General features: G+C 43.8%; 1 protein-coding gene across 1 annotated transcript; it reads right to left on the bottom strand.

Moving 5' to 3' along the window:
* Window positions 1-6329: 6329 nt before the first annotated feature.
* LOC133965025 (neurexophilin-1) lies at window positions 6330-16409 on the bottom strand. Its single transcript, XM_062399398.1, has 2 exons — window positions 16163-16409; window positions 6330-8290 (listed from the first exon to the last, which is right to left on the bottom strand). Exons 1-2 carry the CDS (start codon window positions 16241-16243, stop codon window positions 7457-7459), a joined length of 915 nt encoding a protein of 304 aa, XP_062255382.1. The 5' UTR covers window positions 16244-16409; the 3' UTR covers window positions 6330-7456.

The raw sequence follows: 16409 nt of genomic DNA on the forward strand, positions 1-16409 counted from the left end.
TTTGATTTAATGGTGATGCATTTTTTAAAAGCTGCATCATCGCTCTCTCTCTCTGCCACCGCGCCCGGTCCATCTCTGTCACGAGCGCTGGCCGTGCGTCTCACCTTTAGCAGCCGAAGAACCACGAGAGGTTGTTTGAGACATAAATCACCTGCAAATGAAGCGTCGGTGATTGTTTGAGCTGCTGCTGCCTTAGTTTAAATCCAGGACAGAGAAGGGAAAGGGTTTCTGTTTGTTTGACTATGACACAGTAAAACTCACGTCGACAGGCAGCTCACTCGGACTGGATGGTTGGATGTGTAACAACACATCACTGGTTCTCTCTCTCTGAACTGGTAAACGATGGAGGACAAGCATCGGCTTGTTCTCGGTCTCGTACAAACAGCTTCACCTGCAAACCATCTGCATGCACTGACGTCTCTGACAAGGTGAAATGTGCTAATCACCACCTCGGCCTGCTGTTGTTTCAGTAAACCCACGGTGAATCACAGAAATAGATCATCAACCAGTTGCTCTGAATGTGTTCACACGCAGAAACACACACAGACACACACACACAAACACGCAGAAATACGCAGAAACACACACACACACACACATTTACGTTCAGCTGATCAGATCATTATTATCTTTTTGGTGGCACTTTATTTTACAGTGCATTAATAAGAACGAACTTTATATCAAATTAGACCATCCAGAAATAATATGTATTTTATTATAATGCTTCCATTAGACAATAAACAAACACAGTTGTATCCTGATTTTACTTTTATTTCCTCTCTTTCATCCTACAACACACAACAACACAACTACACTGCAAAATAAATGTGAGTCCTGCAACAACTTTGTTAGATTTACAATGAAGAACATTTAGTCTTTTAGTTTTGTCAAGTTTGATATAAACTATATTGCTGTTACGTCTTATCTGTGCAGTTCCTGAACTGAAATCAGATCTGAGCAGCATGAGAACGTCAGTGTTTGTGGAATCAGACGTAGAATCACAGGATAGAAATGGTTCATATTCATGATTCATGAAATCCTATTATATCTCTTGACAATAAACCATCTTCGACACCAATAAGCTGTTTCTGGTTTGATGAAGCTGCTTCTTCACAAACTGGGAAGTTTGTGCTCAGGTACAATACATGTACTTCCTGTATGAACTGAAATCCGCTGCAGTTCCACGATCTTGTAAAAAAAAAAAAAAAAAACATCTTCTACGTTTTTTAATTTCATCATTACAGGACTGGAACTAATTGTTTATTGTTATTTTTATCAGCAATTAATCCCTTAATTGGGTTTGTTTATTATTTCCCTTCATTGTTTAATCTAAAAAACAACAGAAGATAATTGAACAACACCCCTCACATCTTTTCAAAGCGTGTTCAGGTGAAACGTACATTCGAGACATCGGTGCTCGATAAACAACTTTTACTTACACGTGTGTATTTACTGCATTTGTGTCCGTCTGTTGTGCAGCTGATCTCCCTGCAGGGTTTTACTCTGATGACATGTGAGTTACACTAATACGACTATTACTGAAAAATATAGGTTGACTTGAAGTGTTGAAACATTTAATTACTACAATTTGAATAGATGTTTGATATAAATCAGTTGATTTAACTAAAATCATTTGTCGACTGTCAGTTATTGTTTTATTCTGAAATATGATAAATCTTTACTTCTACTTGTTTAATATAAATTGAATATATTTGCATTCTGATGATCAATATTTTCTCTGATCTTCTTTAAATTGAGTCTTATAGGTCCAGCGCTGGATTCAGAGTATATAGACAGATGTGTAACTAAACATCAATTACAAATGTACTCATGTAAAAGTTTGGATTGTCAAGCAATACCAACACATTGGGTTGTTTTCACATTCATAAATATGAGGGCTAGAAATGCAACAGACAGAAAACAGGGAGAATTCAAATATCCATGAAAAAGACGTGTTGTTCACAAAGAAGACAAAGACGAGAACTTAGAAAGACTAAAACTCAACACAATGTGTAGACTATATATCTCAGACTATATATCTCAGACTATATATCACAGATTATATACAGACTTTTAATTTGTTTGTAATTTGGAGTCTTTCGATGTTCAGCATCTGTAACATCAGCAATCTCAGAATTTAACTTCAGAGTTCAAGAATTATGTTTCAAATGAATTACTACAACAAAAAATTACATCTTGGTTCTAATTATCTATCTCTATCTCCACTTCTTGTTATATATAGACTATATATAGACTATTTATCAAGGTGTAAAATGGATTATGTCCTCAAATGTTCCTCTTTTATCAACAACATGAGCATTTAACTTCAGAATGAAATAAAATCTGATAATCTAGGATTACTGTGACTCTCACTCCTCCTACATCCACTGTATGTTTATGAAATCCGTCCTGATATGAGTGTGAGACCCGTCACATTAAAAGCAGAGCTGTTAGCAGGTTGCGTGATGAGGTGACGAGTGGAGACCTGCCGCTGAAAGAGACGTCCAGCTGACAGAAATTTAAAAGCAGCCTAATTTCTTTCAGATTCCCGGCGAGCGGGGGAGCATTAGATCATAGATGAGCAAACAGCCGAGCGGGACAATGAGTCGCTGCCGTCAGCCATTACCTAGCACGCTGAGAACTGACAGCGTTATGATGCCAACATCCATTAGAGCAATTAGCCGCCGCACACAGGTGCCCTGCGTTTCAGAGCTTTTATTAAAAGCCTCGCAAAATATTCTTAATTTTCTCCACCTTCCAAAAAGGAAAAACCTGTTTACCAAATGTAATATAAGCAGCGGGACGGAATTAAATAGAGCGTAAACTTAATTTCATGTTGCCACAATTCATTCGATTCATACAGTCTTAATAGCATTGTTCATTTTCCTGCATGTTTAGGGGTGAACTGCTCGTACCTGGTTATGTCCGGGGGGCATTAAGTCTGACTAATGAAATGACTCTATCCTCCGTGGCGTTTTAATCTATTCATTGGGAAAGTAATTGACAAGCCCAGAGTTTGTGCATTAGGATACCAAAGGACAGCTGTCACTAAAGCAATTAAAATGACAAAGGTTAATTAATTCTCTCCACTCTTTTACCTGATATGAGACGTTCACAATGAGTGAGTTCTCATTTCCCGAGGAGGAGTGGTGTTTTTTCCAGGAGAGTAATTTATTTGTGATTTTATTTTTTGGGGAGGGAGAGCAGCCATTGTGTGAAAGAGGCTTTAATACGTCAATAGCTCAGACCAGCACTGAGCCGCAGGACGACTTCAACCTGCTCTTCAAATCCAATCTGCCCCGGGACACGAGCTGAAAAGACGAGTGGTGGTTTGTCCTCTTTTTTAAATGTAAGGTTTTTCTTCAGTAGGAGCTCAAATGAAATGTGGTCGGTGAATAAACCAGGGCTGGGAGGAACGTTTCACACTTTAATATGAACAGATGTGTGTGAGAGGAAACACACTGCTCCCACATCTTTCCCCTGCAAGTGTGGGGGTGTAGGGGGGGTGGGGGGGTCAAGGGAGAGAAACCCAAGATGCAAATAATTACTATGCCAACCACCTCTGACACCACGAGAGCAGAACCCAAGAACTTTCTAATCCACCTAAATGTCAGAGCGCCGCTCGCAGCCCCCCCCCCCCTCCGTGTGGATCTCCACAGGCTGCCAAAAGGCCACTGGTTAGTCATCTGTTTACTCTTGCAGCTGCTGGGTGTCATTGGGACTCTGAAGGAGAAATCCCATGATTCTCTCTGCCATTTCTGACAGCTCCCGCCCAGACCACATTAATCAGGGATCGAGGGCGCGGCGGCGAGGGGCGGGGGGGGGGGGTAGATGGCAGGCATGGACGGCTCCGGCCCAGGACGAGTGAAGCGAGGGAGCGGATCTGGTGTTTTAGAAGTTGTACTGCCGCCGGTTTCATTCACAAGACGATTCCACAAGAACAAAAAACTATATTTTTTCTAGTTGCTTCTTGAGATGAAGCCTCGGAAACAACATCATCAAAAAAACGTTTGCTTCAAGGAGTTAAACGAACCCATCGTCTCCTAGTTGTGCAAATCGTTCTCCCAGAAACAGAGATTTGCCGGATTGAGGTTATTATTATTATCACATATTTGAAATGAGTTGGAATGAAGCTTTTTGTGAGAGCTTCCCTCTGTTTTAATTATTAAAGCTCCAACATCCTCTCAGTGTTAATAATTTCACCGAGTTCTGCCGGAGGAACGATCAGTGATCCAAAGGTTAACAAAAGATTAGCTGCAGAAGCCAAAAGTTCAGCAAGAAGAATGAGAACTGGGACCAAAACAGAAAAGAAGAAGCAGCTCAATGTTTTTAACAACAATTAGATTTGAAACAAAATGCAGATTTGTTCATTAAACTCTTAAACTCCTGTTTCAGCTGGTTTGTTTGGGGACTAAGAGGCAGTGAAATAATGTAAATAACATGTTTTCTTCTCTTAAGACTTTATTTGGAGTCTGGTTTCTGGTCAAGTGGCAAATTAAAGACCATTATTATATTAATATATTTATATATTCACTCTTCTCTCTACCAACTCTATTATATCTGTATATTTACCCGATTTTTCCTCATTTATCATTCATCGATTTATTTTGTTATAAAAAGGCACTGAAAAAATATTTTATTTGGTTTATGAGTTTGTTTTGTTTTAACTATTCCCTCTTTTATCAACTCTTGAGTGAGAACAATCTCAATTTTTGCTTTACACAAAACTGACGAGACTGAAGTTGTGGGGCATAAAAAAATGTTTCTACAAAGTAATAAATAGTCTTAAAGAAAGTCTTACAATTTGCAAGAATCACAATATTACATATGACGGCGTAAATACCTTAAACTAGGTCTTATTATGCTAACATTCCTTTAATGCACTCTTCCATTGCACTTCGAAATACGTTTTCTCTCAGATTATTCTTTACCTGCCTACTTCAGCTTAACCTCTATCAGGAGGAAGAGAAAGAAACTCTGGGACTCAATGATCTGAAAGACGCTAAAACAACACAGACTCCTCTTTGCTCGTTTCACTTCACAATCATTTGATTCAGTGATCATGTTAAAGATATTGATTTAAGCAGCTTTGTGTCAGATCTGTGAGAACACGGCTGTATTATTATGATCCTGTATCATCAGGAGACTCAGTGTTTACCCTCCGAACGGCTCCAGCTCCAAACACTCCGGTGCCAGACTGTTGACACTGGTGAGATGATGTGCATAATGAGGCCGCATTGTCTCGGAGAAGTGCTGCTTTAATTCTCCGGGGCTGAACAAACTGTCCCTGGCACATTCCGGGGCAGGAGAGATTTCAAAGTCACTTCATTGAGATGAAAGCGGCGGCGGCGGCGGCGGCGGCCCCGGCAGCACCGGAGACATTAGTCACTTCTTCTCCTCTGTGACAGAAACATGTTCTCAATTTACGAGTCAAGTGCTTCCAGTAATTTCTGCCAGCCTTGTTCCTCCACATCATAAATTCCTGCTCTCCGGGCCCGCCCTGTCAGGACTACGCCGCCCTGCTGGCAGGTTGGAGGAGTGTCCATTGACAGTGGCTGTGTCGGTGAGAACTTCACGTGCACTATGAAAGAGCAGTGAATTTCAATAGACAGCAGTGATTGTGCCCCCGGGTGCACGTTTGTACTTTTTACAGGTTTTATCTGTCGGCACTTTAATTCATTCTTTGGATGGTGTTGACTCTGCGGAGCTCCCTCTTACACTGTGTTCATTTCCACTAAATGCTTCACACGTAGCCACTGGCTCCCAATTTATGTAATGAAGGTTTAATAGCCAATTGGAACATCCAATATCATTAAAAGCCCGTGTTTGTCTCATCCTGGATTTTTCTTCCTCGGATGCGGAGAGGTGCAAAACGTGAGGTCGGGGACGGGGGGGGGGGGGGGGGGGGGGGGGGGGGGGGACGTGTGATTTGCACCTGCTGTTAGAAGTATGTCCTGACTCCTTTGGAGCGAGACGCCACATTTCAGCAGCTCCAACACTTCAGCACTTTGTTCGCTCCTCTTCAACCGGCGTCAAATGAACATCGGGGAAATCAGCATCTCGATGTGTTTTTCTGCCTTCGGCTCCTGAAGCGTGGAAACACTTCTGACCTTGTTCTTTGTTCTTTTCATCTCAAAGACCGGAGGAGGTTCACCTCCACCAAGTGATAGGTTTCTGTTTGTTTGTCTGATTGTTGGCAGGATGACTCAAAAACTATCTCACAGATTAACATTGTTTTACAAGTTTCTTTAACATAGCGAGATTGATTTCAAATTGATTTTTGATTTTTCTCCTTTATTACATTGGGCTTGTTGTAAATTCACAAAAACAGGAATCAAAATGTTTAAAATAAAAAAATCAGGAATGAGAAAACTGTGGAATTAGAGCAGAGTCATGTTTGATTTTATAAATTATCTTCTCATGATGGGAATGAGCTATAATAACATTCAGTCGTGTGATTGAACTGCACCCAAAACTGTCTTGAACTGTAAATTCACAAAAATGAGAGACTAAATGTCTAAATCTAAGCAGGATGGAGAAAACAACAGAATTAGATTGTTTGTTTTTTAAATGCAGTGCAGAGAAATGATCGTCTGTATCTTTTAAATCTTTATTTTCTTGCTCGTGTTGGACTGGAACCCTCCGCTGGTTTCATTAACTCGGCTCCTCCCTCGGCCTCACGAGCGTTGACACATAACACAGAATTAAAACAGAAGTCTCTCTCTCTCTTTTCTCTTTTTTGTTGTTGTCTTGTTCTTGTTCTCCGGTGACGTCTGAGGCTCGATGAAGGTTTGTTTGTGACAGATGGATTGTCTCTCAGCTGTTTACCACATTCTGATCATGCACGTACGTGGACGACTCCAACAACAACACCAGAGAGGTATATTCACTCTAACAATCACCGGGCAGAGAACAACACCACTCCAGAAATGTTTGCTTTTTTCCATTACGCCCTCTAATGCATACTGACAGATTCTTCGTATTTGCATTGACATTTACGTGTTTGCAGTGATTACCAGAGACTGATTGGAAAAGACGGAGAAGCACGATTGAGACGGGAAACACACCATCAACGTAATAAACACAGAGAGGAGCAGGAGAAAACATTAATAAAACTGTTCTCAGGTCTTTGTGTGGAATCCACGATATATTTACATAAAGACAATCAGCATATTTTTTACAGGTTGGCTTGAGAATTTCCTTTCGATGTATAAGCAGCTGTGTGTGTGTGTGTAGTGTTGAGTGTTGTGAGTCTGTGAAGTCTCCCACCGTGACCCCGGGGCAGGTGTGGTCACTGGAGCTGGATCAGTCTCAGACGAGGACGTGTTAGCTGTAATCAAACCTGTCAACGCTTCAACTTGGAAGAGTCCCGACTCCACTTCTGTTCAAATAATCTGACCGCCTGTCTCTACGGGGGGGAGGGGGGGGGGGGTCTTCTCCTCCTCCGCTCACACCATCAGCCGGTGGGGAGGTAGGGGGTGTCGCTGTGGTAGTTGTAGTCCGGACACACCTTCTGCACCAGCTTGTAGTCGGTGCTGTAGAAGTTGATGAAGATGCAGATGACCTTGAAGGGCTTGGAGCACAGCCAGGACACGTGGCTCTGGGTCTGCTCCTGAGGGCAGCTCTGCGAGGGGTCGTGGGCGCACAGCGAGTTCCTGGTGCCCTTCTCCACCTTCTCGTACTCCACCCGGCAGTTGAACAGCTTGGTCTCCAGGGCCGTCTGCTGCTGCTGCTGCTGCTGCTGGTTGTGGTTCTGCTGGTTGTGGTTCTGCTGGTTGTGGTTCTGCTGGTTGTGGTTCTGCTGGTACTGCTGATGCTGCTGCACCTGGAACTCCACAGCTCTGGTGGGAGGAACCAGTCCCACGGAGACGTTGCCCAGACCGGTGGAGTTGTGGCGGAAGTAGACGCTGAACGTCCCGTTGCCGTGATCCACGATCTTGCCGGTGATGAGCAGGTTGAGCTTCACCGTCTTGATGTTGGAGTGGAAGTCGCCCCAGCCGAACATCTTCTTGAACTTGCCGGTCTTGACGATGGGCCTCCTCTTCGTCCTGGATCGAGGGTCCCGGGGGTTCGAGGCGTTGTCGAGCCAGTTCCACTGCTCCTGTTTGGAGAAGGAGTCCCCGTAGTTCAGGTCCAGGGAGGTGAAGTTCTCCTTGTCGTAGAGCGTCTGGGAGAGCAGGCGGCTGATGGAGACGGCCTTGCTGCTTTCGCTCCAGTACGTCTTCGCTTTGGATTTCGAGCTGCCTCTTAAGTTCGAGCTTCCTGAACTCGGTGACCCGGCGCCGGTGACCTGAAGGAGCAGAGAAACAAAGAACCCAGTGAAACGAGGGGAAACTTAAACTCTCTAAACACGTGTTGACAGACAGTCACACAGGTTGGACCCAATTTGAGGAGCATTGGCACATTTGAAAGCATCGTCTGAGGATCTCTTATTATCAAGATCCCTGGGAAATAAATTACATTTTTTTAAAAAAACCTCGCACTATTAAAGGAAGTGAAAAAAACAACAACCCTGGTCCCTAAAGTCAACAACATATTTCCACCAAGGTTCATGGAAACCCGTTCAGTCATGGTTGTGTAACCTCTTTAACAAACACACAAACAACAGAGAAACAATCCTCCTGGATGGAGACAATTATTCCAACGAGAGACACAAACCTAATACCTCCTTTAAACTAAAACTAGATTGTAAAATTCCTCTAAACATATCCTTTTGTTGAGCTCAAACTATCGCCCTTGGTTGTATTTTGTTTATTTACCCGAACAATGAATTTTCTCAAACCTCAATTTAAGTTGCAAGGTTTTTTGTAGAAAATGAACAAAACTTTTCAGAGAACATAAACTATGTTTGTGCAGAAGTGGACAAAGTCAGTGCAGGTGGACGTCCCCGCCTCGTGTCTCCTCTGTTGTCGTCCTTCTGACTAATAAACTCCAGTGTCTCCTTGGTGTCAAGGAGACAAAGCCGACCAGTGCAGATGATTTATCCGTCCCCCGGCGTGTCAGCACCTGTAAGAGACGCTGCTAATGCTGTAACTAAGTCTCGCAGTGTGTGAACCGTCCTGTGCAGCGCGTCCTAATCAAGATGAAAGGTTTTCCTGCCACTCGTCCAGATGAATGAGGCGCAGCTCGGGCGTAGACGTGATGCCACAGCCGACTATTACCTGCTGAATGTGCCCTGAATGGATGATTGATGATTCATTCAGCGTCTCTCCTCTAACAATCACACAGATGAGGGAGCGAGGACTCGCCGTGCCCCCCCGCAGAGCCCCCCCGTGACAGTGATGTCCGAACCCCGGCCGCGCGACGTGACAGCAGATCTATCTGGTCGAAGGGTTTTATGTTTTCTACCTTCACCCTGCGATCGATACCCTGAAAATAAGGTCCTCTCTCATTCAGAAAGTTCCCTGGGTGACATTGTGATACTTCAGGGTGTGAGTGGGAGAGCGGCGGGGGTTGTGATCTTCCTCCTGGAGCGCACGTTCGCGTCGTGCACTCCACAGAGGAGGAGGCCGGGAGGAGGAACGGCCTCCGGCTGTTTGGAAGAGGCCTCGATGATGAACGACCCGGTGTGAAGGAGCCGTCAGTGGCTTCGTGGAGACGTCGGATCCGTCCTCCTCTCGGCCGAGCCTCCTTTTAAACTCCACACGCAGGCTGAAGCCTTTTCAACAGCGACAAGACGTTTTGAGCACAGCTGAATCTTTTTAAAAAAAAAGAAAACTGCGAGACCTTCACAGAGAAATGTTTGTGGTGACAAGGTGAGGAGAAATGTGAATCCTCCCCGTGCAGTCGTTTGAGTGTATTAATGAACAGCTCCCTTTGTCTCCCTGCTGGAAACCAAAGCCTGTCATGTCGCCCGCGTGCTGATGTATCGTAAAAAGATAAAGTGGGCGTGAGGACGAGGGCGGCTTCCTGTCCACGATTTATCGGCTCCATTACCGTCAAACATAAAGCTCCTTAGGATGTAAAAGTTCAGTGAAATAGTGTCTACAGGCCGTCAGCCAATCAGCTACAAGGCTGAGGCGATACCGCGGCTCCCAGTCATCATGGTTCAGAGGATTTCTGTTCATTTCAAAAGTGATGATGGGAGAAAATACTGGATCTTTGCAGAGAAACACAGGAGCTGAGTTCACTTTAACGGTTAAACCTTGTTTAGCATTTAAAACCAGTATGTATACGTCGTTATATATATATTTGTTTGTTTATCAATATTTATCATGTTGTTTTTTGCATATATTTAGTTGTTTATTGTTATTTATTACAGACTTTATGGTGAATTGTTAAAATATCAATTAGCCTCAATAACATTTCTTTGTCATTAGACTTTGATAAGAACATATTTAAATATAAATTGGCAAATATAACTGTATAACAAGATCTATATCACTGTTATTATAAATAAAAATAATTAATTTAATTAACATATTATAAATATAAATAATTGACATATGCATTGATAAGAAGTTTCCTTGAAGCATATTCAAGCTACACTATGAAGTCTTTGTTCTACTCTGCATGCAAACTAGTGAAACCTACTGATTCATCAGATTTTCTTTTAATGACTCAAGGTTAAAAAATGTGTGAAAGAAAAAGTGCACAATTTGGTTAAAGGGATTTTTTTTAAACCAGATCCTTTGATTGACATTGAATGTGAATTCACTTCCACGTGTTTTCAGCAGTTATCAAAGAACAGAGTCTCCTGAAATGACCTTTGACCCACGATGCAAACTATAAGCGGCCATTTAAATTTGTCATGATTTGTTTCCAGTCGAAGTCGTTGAACGTCTCCAGCGAGCGAAGGAAACATCGTTCAGCTGCTGCAGTAATTACTGAGGTTCCAGTTCCAGTCTCAACGGGATCCTGAAACCAGATGAAGGCTTTGAGGAAACTGCTCTGAGCTGGTTTAAGCGTGTGTGTGTGTGTGTGTGTGTGTGTGTGTCTTTGTGTGTGCAGCGATTTAATGTGTAAAGGTGAAGAACGTTGTCGTTGTCAACCGGTAAATTAGGATCAACGCTGAGTTTTGAAAAGCAACAAAGTTTCCTGCAGCTTTAACTGATGAATAATCTTTGTGTCACTGGGATCAGATTTCTTTATTATTTCCAAACCGAGACGTGACGTCCCCGCTCGGCGTCCGACCGGCTCCTCGTCGTGGAACCTCTGTTGTCACCGGCGTTTGTGTTCCGTCCCCAAACTGTGACACGCAATTAGCTTTCATCCAAAGCACCTGCCAGTCCCTGGATTAGAGACTCACACACAGACCCCCCCCCCCCACACACACACTTCACGGATTAGAACCCAACCTGTAATCCAGCCCGGGGAGATTAGGCAGATCAGAGGCAGTCCCGACTAAAGCAGCGTTCAGAGCTGACTGCACCGACGCTCGGGGGGGCCGAGGTTTACCTTGGGCTGGCGTCAGTAACGTGAGCGAAGCACAAACAAGGAGTGAGAGAGCGAGTGAGAGAGGAAGAGGAGAAGAAGAGACAGAGGAGACAGAAGAGAGAGGAAGAAGAGACAGAGGAGACAGAAGAGAGAGAAGAGACAGAAGAGACAGAAGAGACAGAAGAGACAGAAGAGACAGGAGAAACAGAAGAGACAGAGGAGACAGAAGAGACAGAGGAGACAGAAGAGACAGAGGAGACAGAAGAGAGAGGAAGAAGAGACAGAAGAGACAGAAGATAGAGAAGAAACAGAAGAGACAGAAGAGACAGAAGAGACAGAGGAGACAGAGGAGAGAGAAGATAGAGAAGAGAGAGAAGAGACAGAAGAGGCAGAAGAGACAGAAGAGAGAGAAGAGACAGACGAGACAGAAGAGACAGAAGAGAGAGAAGAGAGAGAAGAGACAGAAGAGGATGAAAAGACAGAAGAGGACGAGTCCCTGGATGAAGAACCAACATGGCGGTGTAAAGGTCGACAGTGTGATGATAAGTTTGGGTTTAACAGATTTGAGTCTCTCGGCGGTGGATCATATTAAATCAGGGAAAAGAACGTTGTCGACGGTTAAAGGTGAAATTTAATTTGCACTTAATTTGAATTTATTTAATCACGACGTGAAGTTTGATTTGATTTCACTGGTTTGCTGGTTTGGAAACGTCCTGAAAATAAAGAGTTAACGACTTGGACCATTATCCAGAATTTACCAACTAAACTTTTTCAATTATACTTTCATTAAAATACTTTGTAATAAAGAAAACACAAAAGTAATGTATCACTCATCATTTATGATGCGTTAATAACTGTTGAGACCCCCCCCCCCCCCCCCCCCCAGGGCAAACACCACCTGAAGGAGTCATATCAGCTCGTTAACAATCAATTATCAATAGTTGGTAAGATTATATTATTTAAATATGATCAGATCAGAAATATTCTGATCTGATGCTTTAATTAGTGAAGACGATTTGTCACGCATCTTTCCTTCATCTTCATCTTCGTCTTCTTCATCATCTTCTTCATCTCCGTTTTCTTTGTTGTCTTCTTTTCCTTCCTCATCTTTTTTTTCAAATTTCAATTTTTTCTCGCTCACTCTCTCAATCACTCACTCTCTCATACATACACACACACACACACACACACACACACACACACAAACACACACACACACACACACACACACACACACACACACACACAAACACACACACACACACACACACACACACACAGCTGGCAGACAGGAGATTCTCTCTGACTTTGACTGAAAGTCTATTGATTAGAGTCTGAACCTTTGACGACCCCTGATCTTCACTGTCGGCAAAATGTAAATAATTTAAATAAGCAACAATGAGCAAGACAATGAGTTTATAAAAAGTTTACGTTTATACATGTTTCTTTATTTCTTTTTAACTGTTTCTATTCATGTCTTTACGCGTAGAAACTCTTAAAGTCTGGTCAAATTCTTTATTTTCATTTTGTCGTCTGTTCAAGAGCCGAACTCAGATTTATCTGATTCTTCCGCTCAGAATACCGTTTAAAAGCCACACACACAACTCCTTTGGTGAAGAGATAAGTATCAAGTTATGGAATATAAAAGCAAAAATATACGATTCTTATTTTAGGATCTAAAACGTGCAGATGTGCAGGTTTATTCAAGAAGAAGCAGCTGATCTTTGTGTCATTTCATTAGTTTGACCTTGAAATCTTATTTTCTTAATCTAAATCGTTCATGAATCCACTGTTTTCCATCACATCACATGTTTGTGTTTTTCCTTGTGATGTTTTCAAAGATTCATTTCTTTTTTCTCTCACACACACGATGAAGCAGATGAGTTTCCAGTGTTTACAATAAATCTACATGTAAGGATGATTTTTGTGTATTTTTATTCCCAGTAAATATTTAATGTTTTCGAAAGATGAACGACTTTCAATTTAAAACCTTTAACGACATAACATTAAAAGTAAAAGACTTGGTAGTCATCAGCAGCTTTTAATGAGGACTCGGGTGATTCAGTATCACACTAAAGTTCAGAGATCCTCGTTTTCAAAAATCCTCTTTTTGTTCGAACTGAACTTCCTGTTTCCAGTTTGTGCCAAAAGTAAAATCTCGTCTAAAACTTTCGGTTTATGAACATTAAGACTCTAACCCCCCCCCCTCCCCTGCAGTTTGCTCCCCCCACTCCACCTCATGGAACTGTGTTCATATTGTTCCCAGGCTCGGTTCATGAGGCACAATCCCCTCGGAGAGATAACACAAACAGCCTCGCTCTGCACAAGTCCTTCAGGAAGCCACTCTCTGATTGCCAGATGCAAACACACACGCAGGCGGTGGGACAAACCTAAATGCTATCTGCTCGTCGGCTACACCGCGATAAGAAGCAGGCGTCCGCTCTTTGAAACAGGAAGATAAACAACCCCCCCTACACCCCCACCCGAGGATATTCTATGGGCCTGGAACCTGCCGACAACCAAACACATTCCACCTCTAATAGAACCAGCGGAGGAGCCGGCGTGGCTCGGCGGTGAGGGAAGAATGAAAGTCGGTTTTCATTTGGCTGGATGCTGCTGCCGTGTGGGCAGGATGTGTGAACGCGACACTTGTGGTACAACGGAGCGAGGACAGAAAGGGACCGAGTGGAAGGCAGGGCAGGGGGCCATAGCAGGTTGGGTTGGGGGGGGGGGGTAGCCACTTTATTGAACAGCATTGATTGAATGCTTCAGCTGCAGCGACGAGGAATCAACAATGCAAAGTGTTTTTTTAAAAAGTAGTTGTTGTGTGGATTTATTTGGTTTTTAAATTGAAGGTGTTGAACTGATGCTCTGAGCCCCGGAGAGGCTCAGAGTCAGAGGAGCTGGGATCCAGAGCCATGTGGGCTGACGGGGGAACGAACCTGTGACCTTTGGGCTTCGTGCTTATGTTAAATATAATTTGTGATTTCAAACGGGTTCGTGAAACACCGACTTCGGTTTCCCTGCGTTGGAGGGGCTTGCTCCTCCAGACAGAAAGACGAAGGCTGCTCGGTGTTGATGGCGTCTTTAGAGTCGAGGCTCTGGGGAGACGATCATCGTCTTCGTCGTTTACAGTGAATTTATCTTGTCTCGCCTCGTGAGCTCCCCCGGTCGCTGAGCTGATGGATCAACTACGGGGCGTTTGACACCCACTAAGAGCCGGGGCCTGTATTCTCGCAGTGATATCAAAGTGGCACCTGAGGGGGGTCAGAGATGATGACAAATCAAAAAGTGTGTCAAGACATCACAGGAAGCTGCGGATGGAGCCGAGTGCTATCACCGCCGCGGCGCTTTGAGCGGCCGGGGCACGATTATCCCCGTGACTTCTGAGGAGGATAAATAGTGAGCGTGGACAGACTGCGGGATATCAGAGAGTGGGGCAGTTTGAAGACGAGGAAGAAGGAGGAGGAGGAAGAGGAGAGGGGGGAGGAAAAAAAATATATTGGCCACCAGTTCTTACCCAGAGGAGAAACGCATAATCATATTATTTCACACACGACTTGGTTCAAAGGCGGCCAAAATAAGTTTGTGAGGTTCCCATGGGTCTGTCAATCTGTTGAAGGAGCTGCAGGCGAAAGCTTAGGATGCACCGAGTACGAAACAATTATGATCATCCCATTAAAGCATAGCGAAGCAATTTGGCAGCCCGGTCTGGAAAAACACACATACACACACATACAGAGACACACACACAGACACACACACCCATCAAGTAATGCTGTGAGATCGGCTCAATCCGCCATGATGCTCGCAGACGACTCACACACAGTTTAATGACGGTCTCTATTCGGAGGCAACAGGAGAATCCATGTTTGTTAATGTTATTGCTCGTGGAATCGAAGAATCCTTGTTTCCCTTCAGAGCCGGAAGACGCTTCGTTTAAAAATAATAATAAAGGAAAAGGAAAGGTGGTGGTGGTGGTGGTGGTGGTGGTGGTGGTGGTGGGAGGGGGAGGGGGGTGAAATGATTAGTGTGCTTAGTCAGCTGTGAAATTGAGTTTATGGTTTTCAAGACATTGAATTCAATTCGATAATGGGTATTAAGTTGTAGAGAATAATTAATAGTAATTGACTTCTTTCCATCACTATGCAAATTAAACACAGATAACAGCCCCGGGAGCTTTTTAAGGGCAGTCGAGTTTGGGGGATTAAGTTTATGGAATTTATTTTTTGTGTTCGGGGCGAGAAGGAGTGTCTCCTGTTCGCCTTTGATTGCTTTGTTGACAGATTTATCTTTGGGTGAGGGGGGTGATGGGGGGTGAGGGGGGGGGGGGGGGTAACTGTCTCTGCAGGGATTAAAAGAATTGTGTTGTCACAAGAGTGTCGAGGAGCCGAGTGGATGCTCAGGATGCTCTGTCAGGGACGCTGGGTTTGATATGCAGGAGGTACATGGGGGGGGGGGGGGGGGGGTCCAGCAGGTCTGTGTGAGGACGGGTTTCATTTGTCAATTCACAAAGATTTGAATGAGTTGTCGGTATCTGTTAAAAACACACAACTCTGACTCGACTGTCACGTGTGAATCTACCTGGAGACTCAGAGAAAACTGCAAACACAACATTACACTTTGAATTCTTTAGGATTACACATCATCAAACTACTGCTGACGTGATCTTTGATTCTCATTTTTCACACTGTGCGACAGCAAACACACAAATCTGGACACACGAGAAGATACGAGAGGACACACAAAACCCAAAAGGTCAAAATCAAAATGACATTTAACTCACCAGAGAGATGATTGACAGCAGCAGAGCAGCCGCCCACAGGCACGTGGGGCTCATGCCTCCTCGTGGAGAATCTGCCCTCATGTCCAACTGTCCTCGATCGTCTCAGCTGCAAAATACAACAAGAAGAAAAAAAAAGAGAGAGAAAAATCTCCTCCTGACTCTGAGCCGAGAGCGAGAGAACGACTTGAGGGGAGGTGAAGAGCGAGCGAGGGAGTCCTGGGGCGAGGGAGCTCCTTCAGGACGGTCA

The sequence above is a fragment of the Platichthys flesus genome, chromosome 11 (genome assembly GCF_949316205.1).
Source record: "Platichthys flesus chromosome 11, fPlaFle2.1, whole genome shotgun sequence".
Lineage (NCBI taxonomy): Eukaryota > Metazoa > Chordata > Actinopteri > Pleuronectiformes > Pleuronectidae > Platichthys > Platichthys flesus.

What these genes read in the sequence shown, in the direction of transcription:
- LOC133965025 (XM_062399398.1), bottom strand. Translation starts at nt 16,243, where the DNA reads ATGAGGGCAGATTCTCCACGAGGAGGCATGAGCCCCACGTGCCTGTGG. An exon ending in TGCTGTCAATCATCTCTCTG is followed by an intron (nt 8,291 to 16,162) that starts GTGAGTTAAATG and finishes CTGCTCCTTCAG; the next exon opens with GTCACCGGCGCCGGGTCACC.